Source organism: Macaca fascicularis, chromosome 1 (assembly GCF_037993035.2).
Source record: "Macaca fascicularis isolate 582-1 chromosome 1, T2T-MFA8v1.1".
NCBI classification, from domain to species: domain Eukaryota; kingdom Metazoa; phylum Chordata; class Mammalia; order Primates; family Cercopithecidae; genus Macaca; species Macaca fascicularis.
This window is the reverse complement of record NC_088375.1, coordinates 30,264,475-30,274,017: the sequence shown is the minus strand read 5'-3', so window position 1 is coordinate 30,274,017 and position 9,543 is coordinate 30,264,475. Positions and strand designations below refer to the sequence as shown.

General features: G+C 41.1%; 1 protein-coding gene across 1 annotated transcript; it reads right to left on the bottom strand.

Moving 5' to 3' along the window:
* Positions 1 to 631: 631 nt before the first annotated feature.
* On the bottom strand, positions 632 to 8,505 carry FASLG (Fas ligand). Its single transcript, XM_045392855.3, has 4 exons — positions 7,941 to 8,505; positions 7,344 to 7,389; positions 3,124 to 3,180; positions 632 to 1,879 (listed from the first exon to the last, which is right to left on the bottom strand). The coding sequence occupies exons 1-4, from the start codon at positions 8,283 to 8,285 to the stop codon at positions 1,485 to 1,487; spliced, it is 843 nt and encodes a 280-aa protein (XP_045248790.1). The 5' UTR covers positions 8,286 to 8,505; the 3' UTR covers positions 632 to 1,484.
* Positions 8,506 to 9,543: the final 1,038 nt, after the last annotated feature.

The following is a 9,543-nucleotide window of genomic DNA, read 5'->3' as shown; positions in this document are numbered from 1 at the left end:
ACTATAATCTTTAATGATAACAAAGTCTAGGGAGAGCCCATGATAGCAAGTGGTTGAATAAAATAGGAAAAGGCCATTGTGAATGACAAGCATGAGAATACAAGAAACAAGGTGTTTACATGGATCCCACAGATCAGTGGCCTCTGGAGAATGAAGTGGCTCTAATAGGATGGCTTAGTAGTGGTAGAAACCATTTTTTGATATTCTATATGTCTGATACTTTCAGCTCTTTTTTTGTTCAAGGAAGGTCAAGTGACCTAACCAGTGATTACCTAGGCAGTACATGGAAGAACAAAGATTCAAATCTAAGTTTTTTAGTCCAAAGTGTGTGCCCTTTCCACTGTGCCGTAGTTCTGCCTTCAGGAAAATATAATTTCTCATCAAATCCATGGAAAGTTGGGTAAGCTTAACACTGGTCACAATATTGGTAACGGAAACTCTGGGAGGTGAAGAGGAAAGAGAATATATATAGAGAAGGAAGCCTTGGCAAAGGCAGAAAGATTTGCTTCATAATTCTTCTCACCCCAGTAAATTCTTCTTAAAGTTGTCTGACATCATAATGAATGAAGAAACCATGGAGGAAAGAAGTAATAAGCAAAAAAATTCAAGTATTAGTAAATTCTAAAAATTATTTGTATCCTAACATATACTTTTTATTATATGTTTTCTTTTCCCAAAAAGCACAACATATATATAAATATTTATTATATTATAGGAAAACATCTTCAGTAGCTGACAATCAATTATTTCTAAAGACTATTAGAGTTGATTGTCAGGAAGCATTCAAAATCTTCACCAAATGCAACCCATATTTTCCTAATATGTACTTCACAATATCTATATTCTCTCTTTAGACACACACACACACACACACACACACACACACCTACAATTGCACTGGAAATACACAGGCTGTGTTAGGAATGGAATGAGTCCCCAGAATATCTCTCTTGTTTCTATGTTAGCTTCACTGATGGCTCAGGAGATGCGTTTAGAAGTGAAGATGCTGCCAGTGGGGCATTGGCCTCTTTCAGCCTCTTTAGCTTATTATGCAAGCCTCTAGTCCTCCTTTTCCATCCCTTAAACCCTCAGGTCACAACCATGTATCTGAAAGACAGTCCCCCTTGAGGTAGCAAGGCCCACCCTGAGAGGTGAGTTAAAAGGTGTCCTTTTCAATGTGCCCAAATACTCTCAGGCACTAAGATGAGTGTAGAACACCTGGTGGCTGCTTTTTCATGCTTCTGCCTCTTCACATGGCAGCCCAGAGTTTTACGTTCTTCCGTCATATTCCTCCATTTGTCTGGCTCATAAACGTTAGGTGAGTTGAGGAGCTACAGACCTTTTGAACCCTGTGGTCTCAAGGTCCACTTGGTTCACGTCTTCTTACTTGACCTCAAATGCATGTAAGGAGACCCTCACTGAATACAACATTTTCAGTGCCTATAACAAAGAATAATAATGGAAAGAATCCCAAAGTGCTTTCCTTAGAGCTTATATAGGCCAAAAAATGTCTGAGATTCCTCAAAATTGACCAGAGAGAGCTCAGATACATTGACATATAAATGATCAGCACTGGTAAGATTGAACACTGCCCCCAGGTAGCTGCTGTGGGCCCACATCTGCCCAGTAGTGCAGTAGCTCATCATCTTCCCCTCCATCATCACCAGATCCTGGGGATACTTAGAGTTCCTCATGTAGACCTTGTGGCTCAGGGGCAGGTTGGTGCAAGATTGACCCCGGAAGTATACTTTGGAATATACAAAGTACAGCCCAGTTTCATTGATCACAAGGCCACCCTTCTTATATTTCACTCCAGAAAGCAGGACAATTCCATAGGTGTCTTCCCATTCCAGAGGCATGGACCTTGAGTTGGGCTTGCCTGAAATAAATCCGAAAGGAGCTTTCAGCCAGGAATAGTCATGCATCCAACAAACTAAGTTTCTAAGGCAAAACTGTGGGCCCTTCCTTGAACAAATGTTCTACTCAGAATTACAGCCTGTATAGAACTGGCTGAGGGGTCAGAACTTGATCCATCACAGAATTTCCTCAACATTGTTGTCCTATTTTGTCATCCACACAATTAGAACAATAGTATAGTCGCCTAATCCATTGCAGTAAGAAATTATTGAGAAAATATTAGCTCTCTGGAGCACAAAGATTTTATTATCTTCAGAACTAGCACCCAAACTGCTAGGCTTTGAAGTCCTTTCCTGAAGAAAAAAGCCAAATCCAAGGAACTCTAAAATTCTAAAGTTGGGAAGGATCTTAGGGACCATCTGGTCCATCATCTCACCTGCAGTAAGAATTATTCAGCCCCTCAGTTTGGGGTACAGTTTCCTTTTCTTTGTATCCCCACAACGTCATGAACATAACCTAAATCTCTGCAGTACTGAAATTATCATAAATGCCTGTCTTTCCCTATTAGATGTCAAGCTCCCTGAGGGCAAGAGCCATATGCTACTCATTTTCACATCCCCAAATTGGTGCACATCAGGTATTGAGTAAGTGTCTGCTGATGTGACCGGATCATTCTACAATTTCTGCCTAAATAATTCCAGGGACAATAGCCTACCACTTTCTGTGATATTTATTCCATTATTTATGATTTATTTTTTTGGGAGTTTATAATGGGAGTGCCCATACCATATCATTTCACTCCACTTTACAGGCACATATTGAAAGTCTACAAGTGCCAGGAGTGAGTCTCCCTTCTTGCTCCTGTTTATACTCTTGGACAAAGCAGAGTGAAGCTCTTCCAAAAAACCAAGAAAGCGCTGACTAAAACAAGTCCTCATTCCTCACCTTCTCAGCTCTCACCTCTTGGATCTGTGCCCCCAATCACCTAAGGGACTTTGGAATGACTGAAAAGAATGAGCTCCTTATGGGCACGGGTCATGTCATAATCAGCTCCAGGTCTCCAATTTAGAAGGCCTTGCCCAGAGAATAGGGGATCGAAGTGTGTTTATAAGACTGACTCGACAAGGAAAATGTTAGTATGATTGAGTTCAAATACTGTCACCAGGAAGTAACAACTCTCTAGCACCTGGTAATGGAAACCAGGCAGCCATTTTGCCTTTTGCCAAAAGCTTTCCCAAACCCCACCCGTACCTTCCAGATACAGACCTGTTAAATGGGCCACTTTCCTCTGCTCCTTTTTCTCAGGGGGTGGACTGGGGTGACCTGTATCATAGAGAGAGGAAAAATATATGTTAAAATGAAATACCAACTATTATTTTGGTGGGAATTTAAATCCCATCATTTAAAAAAAAAAGATTTTAAAACCATAAATGGCAACAGTCTAACATATACTAATCATGTAAGTCTGAACTGCGGGATTCACCGTGGTCTATATTTCAGAAACAAAGAGGTAAAAAATAAACCAAATTAAGATGGACACATGCATAAATTATAATGTTACAATAAAATATAATTAATATAAACGTTTATTCATAATGAGCTGTCATGTCAGTTATTGCATTTAGAACTCACCACAACCCTTTGAGGTATGTATTGTCCCACCCCTTATCAATTGCAAAATGAGCTTAGAAGTTGGGTGACTAATCCAACTAGTCAGCATCAGAGATGGGACCACACCCTGGTCTCCTGACTCCAATTCCAGGGCTCTGTCCACTCTGATTCTCTCGTCCCTAAGACTTACAGGAAAGAGACTGAAGAAGACCACTAATCTATCTGCGTGTCACCAGATCTTCCCCCAGGGACATTTTACAATCTTCCCCAAATTAAGTATCTTAAGTCCTCAGACAATTACCTCATATCACTGAGGCCTCAAACACCTTTAATGGCTCCTTCCTGAAGATGCAGTTGTATACAAGTCTCCCCATCACACAATCCCAGCCCATCTGTCCAGCCTTATCTCCTTACTCCCACTGAGCACTGCCACACAACGGGAGTTCTGTGGCCTACACGTACCCCCACTTCCCTTCCTCTGTGCCTTTGTTCATGCCATGCCTTTTGCCCATAATGTTCTTTCAAACAGATTTCTGTGTCAAATTCCTAAACATCCCATAAGGACTATACCTCTTTCTTTGGGAAACCCTCTCAAACCTTTTTTGATCAAATATGATCTTCCCCTCTTTTGAAATCTAGGATCATTCTGTCTTCCCCTCTCTTGTCATTTCTGACTCCTCTTCTCTGGGGTAACTACATAAATTATCTTATTCCGCTCAAATAATGACAAGTTCCTTACGATATGTTGAATTCACCAGAGAAGCCCAGTTCCTAACACAGGGCATGTTACTAGCAAATGTCAGATAAATTAAATGGAAGAATAGACAGTAGTTCTCAAAACAGACACTATTTCTCTGACTTCAACTATTTCAGACAAGATAGACAGCTGCCACTTAGCTAACGCATTCAGCTAACTGAGACCTCAATAAATATTCACACGAGATGCTTGAATATGTCAGGTTCGTGATTAGCCTGTAAAACTCACGTATGGTGTGAGAATGGCCCAATTCACAGAGAACATTACCTGAGCGATCATGACCTCTCTGGTCACCCAAGACAACCCACCATGAAGGAGGTGTTAGTGAACAGGAAAGGCAAAACTGAGTCTCTTCTGCATTCCTACACCGCAAACCACCCGAGCGACTCATCTGGCATTCAGCCATGCACCGGCAGGAAACAGAACCAAGAACCACATGTTGCCTATCTTTTTATCCCTCACAGAGCCTAGTACAACATTATTTTTACAGAACATGCTCACTAAGAATATCTGCTGTACATAGGCTGGAATAAATAAACTGCAGAGATACCTTAGACACTGGTGATGAGTGCTTCCTGCCCCAGGGTTTTTGCATGTGCCGTTCCCAGTGTTGAAATGCTCTCCCCCAGCCCCACCCCACTCCACAGCACATGCACACAGCCCTTCGCTCATCAGGCTTCTGACCCCCCAGGTGTCAGCATAAACACCTCCTTAAAAAGGATTCTCAGCTTATACTTAGTACAACTTTGGAATTGTATGGTCTGTTTGCTTGCTTTTGTTTAGCTTCTTCACCATGCTAAAAGCTCTATAAGGACAGGTCCCCTGGGCTGGCTCATCCTCGATCAGCGTCCAACACCCAACATCTAGCCTCACGCATGTGAATGAATAAAAGATTTAATTAGCTAACTGGAAAAAAATGGAAAATGTAAAAAGGAACAAGTTAGAAAGTATAAATAATCTATAGTAGTATCTCCCAGAGAAAATCACTGTTAGTATGTCAGTGTGTAGAACCTTCTAGTTCCTAAGAATATAAAAACGTGCATACATGGTTACATAGTCAGTATGAAACGAAATATATCCTTTTGTAACTTGTCTTTTTATCTAACAATACACACTGCACAATCCCCAAGGCATTAAATGTCCTTCTGATACACCATTTTTAGTTGCTGCTTATTATGTGCTTGTTTCAATACACCATAATGTATATAACTAATCTAGTATGAGGCATTCAAGTTTCTTCTGGATTGTTTATTATAAATAGGCTCATAAGGGAGTAATGAACATCCTTATATATAAATCTTCAGGCACATCTGATTATTTTCTTAAGAGAAATTCTTAGTGATAGGATTACAACATAAACTATTAGTTTCAAGCTTTTGATATGTATTTCTAAAGTGCTCTTCAGAAAAAGTTATAGCAATTTACATGTATACTGGCTGAAACTAATGTTTAAACAGCACTTTTCTTTCAAATCTTTGTCAGTCTGGGTTTTTGTTAACTTTACTAATTTGATGAAAATTGGTGTTCCCTATTTTTAGTTTGCATCTCTTTTCTTATTAGTAAAGTTACTGATTTGATTTCCTTGTGATAATTTAACAATTTCTGGTTCATCTGGGTTGATCTAGAGAAGATAATTGCTTACTGGGGTAGATGGACATGACTCGTCTGGTCATTTGATTTTTAATCACTAAATTGACTCCAGAGAGGAGGTAAAAGATGAATGCTTAGGTACCTATCAGACCAGGCACATTCCACAGGTTTTCAAAATGATCTTATTTGAGACATCCTCCAGAGGCTTTATTTTTCTAGCAAATATTTCCACTCTGCTTGTGTACATATGGACTTTCTAACATTTAAGGATTAGGACACAGACTCAGGGGCCAGAGCTTCCCAACAGTGGCTCCTATAAGAACTTAACAGTCTAGGACAGTAGACAGGCGACTGGGTTGCCTGCAGTAGCCACATCCAGAGAAACTGAAACTTACTTCACTTAATAGATGGCCAGTGCTGCCTTCTTCTTTATTCTGAGTTTCTAAGGATGCGATCTATCTATAGTCTTTGCAGAGGTATCCTGCTTTTCCTCTATTTCTCACTCCATGCTCACTACAGAGAGACAGGAGTTTCCCTACTTCATGAGGCACCAGTCCAGTACCGGAAAGCCCTGTAGGTGACAAGGCATCAAGAGCCTGTGTTCCTTCTAGCCCCAGTTCCATACTAGGGGTCTTGGGCATATTCACCTAATCTGTCTGGCATTTTGTTTCTCTTCCAAAAAAATGAAATGGCTGGACTAGATATTCTAAGCTTCCTTCCAACTCTAAACCTTCAGTGAATCTCATTGTAAATCTAAATCTAAAATTTCAATGAATCTTAGGCTAGTGAAGCACATTGTAAAATCCATCTGTACAGAGCTTGCAAAACTATGCCCTGAAATTTCACGAGATCAGTGTTCCAACATATCGTCTTCTTGCCCTAGCTCCCATACAAAGGATTTTCCTTTGTGATCAAGGGTACCTCATGACTGCCTCTGAAGCTGAACATCCTTTGAATGATGGCTGAAGTCTTCCCTTCAGCTTCTCAGTGACTTCAAGAAAAACCATTCTAATGTACGGAATTGATTAGCCACATTTTAAAAGCTTACATCCTATAAAACATTTTATAAATAAAGTTTCACTGTGATCTCTTTAGAGGCTTTAAAAGAGGAGAGGACGTTTCTCAGAAACATCTGTCTCTGCCTTCACTTCGCCTTCTCTTCCCAGAAGTCATAGCCACTGGCATGTGTGCCAGGACCAGGGTGTCTGTGGAAGGGGACAGGCCTGGAACCACTGCTCAGGGGGCAAAAGTCCACGGTTGTATATGTGTGTCTCTTTCCAAAGTCAAGCGGAAGTGATTTTGAATTGTGTGCCGTGCTCAGCTATATTGATTGTGAGCAATTCAATTCACTTCACATTTTTAAAGCAGCTCAAGGAATCATACTGACCAGAGATTCCGAATTAGCCAGGATTCCTCTCATAGTATACATAAGCCAAAGTGTAGGACAGAATATAAGGCATTCCATTAACATATTTCAGTGCTGAGGATCACCTTTAGGAACTCAATGTACATGTGAAAAAGGACTCACCTATTTGCTTCTCCAAAGATGATGCTGTATGCTTCTGGCTGGTAGACTAGTAAAAGAGAAAGAAAAAAGATGCATAATAAAAATAAAATTATTTAAGCAAAAGAGACAGAATCGTCAAATAAACCAAGCCCTGGAAAGAGAATCCAAATACCTCAGAACTTTTGCTGACTCAGGCTTTGGTCAAGCAATTTTGCTTCACTGTCCCTCAGTTTTGTGATTTGAAATCGTACCAGTATTTTAAGTATTTTCAAGATTTAGTTTGGTCATCTGAACAAATTTACTTCCAAGCAAAACTTAAAAGTTTTGTTTGTTTTTTACTCCTTAAATCACTAGGTATGAGGCAGTAAGTGGTTCAACAGACTGAGTTGACAACTGAGGAAAGAAAAACTGTTGGGCTCTGATTCTTTACAAAATAAAAAATATTCCCTTCACTCCTATGAGCCTCCATTTCTCTGCCTATAGAATAGAATAACTAGAACAACCCATTTCTAAGAAAAAAAAAAAAGGATTGAAAAGCACTTTGCAAGCCAGGCAGTGGGCCCTCCACCCCCTTATGCCTGGTGCCTCCAGGGCACAGCAGTCTGCCAGCAGGCTTACCTCTCGGAGTTCTGCCAGCTCTTTCTGTAAGTGGAAGAGCTGAAACATCCCCAGTCCCAATCCTACCAAGGCAACCAGAACCATGAAAAACATCACAAGGAGACAAAGGCCTGTGCTGTGGTTTCCCCTCTTCTTCAAGGGTGGCAGCGGTAGTGGAGGCAGTGGTGATGGCGGTGGAGGTGGTAGTGGCGGCGGTGGCGGCGGTGGTGGTGGCCTCCTTTGACCAGGCCTTCTGGGCACAGAGGTTGGACAGGGAAGAACTGTGCCTGGAGGGGCCCAGGGAGAGCTGGCACTGCTGTCCACCCAGTAGATCTGGGGATATGGGTAATTGAAGGGCTGCTGCATGGCAGCCGGTGAGTCAGGCCAGCCCCAGCAAACGGTTTTACTTCTCAATCCTGTAGAGGCTGAGGTGTCAAGGACAGGACTCCTGTTGCTGACTGCTCAAGAGGAGGCAAGCTGGATCTCTCTTATAGAGTTTCCATAGCTAAGGGAAACACCTCTGTCTTTCTCTTTCTCTATGTCTCTCTCTGATTCTGCTTCTCAAAGAAACACCCACTCACTTTGCAGCTGAAGCTGAGAAGCCTCAAGAAGCTCAGAGCAAACCCCTGGAAGTTTCCGCCCACAATCTTCTGACGAAAGCCTTGGAAGCCTCAGTTGCTATCGCTGTACTACCCAAACAGGTTGGTAGGCTATGCTCACCTTCCTGGGATCCTGTAGAGCAGGTCAGCATTGGGGTAGAGCCCTGTTGGCGTGAACTGCTCCCAGCTACAGGAGAATGGCCAGTGGGGCTATAATTTTATGAATTATAATTGTATCCTTTTTTATACATTATAATTGTATAATGTTAAGAATTCTACCATGTATACGACCAAAAAACTATTTAAAAATACCAAAATACCTCTAACAAAAATTGTTCAGAACCATATTTTTTAAACTATAAAAATTTTACTGAAATTGGCTCTGAGGGGAGAGACCATGGAGCCATGGCCAGAGAAGTCACTCCCACATTTTAGTTTTTGCAGGAGGAAAACACCTGTTGCCATCATCGCTTCCCCACACACAACTACCATTTACCCTGACCTGCCAATCACCATAATTTACAGGTTAAAAAACCTGCTACACCCTCTTTAGAAATTAGATCAGAGGCTGCAAACAGTGGAACCCACAGAACTGCTTTGTATTTCACAATGTTTTCATTTTCATTGTTTGCCCAGCTTATTTATTTACGTATTTATTTAAATAGAGACAGAGTCTCACTCTGTCACCCAAGCTGGAGTGGAGTGGTGCTATCATAGTTAACTGCAGCCTCAAACTCCTGGGCTCAAGCAATCCTCTTGCCTTGGCCTCCTAAGTAGCTGGGATTATAGGCATGAGTCACTACACCTGACTAATTTATTTATTTATTTATTTTTGTAGAGATGGGGACTCGCTATGTTGCCCAGGCTTGTCTCAAACTCCTAGCTTCAAGACATCCTCCCACCTCAGTTTCCCAAAGTGCTGGAATTACAGTCATGAGCCACTGCACTCAGCCCAATTGACCACTTTTAATATCAATATTAAAAATATTTTAATATATATACATTTTAAATACACATTAAAATAC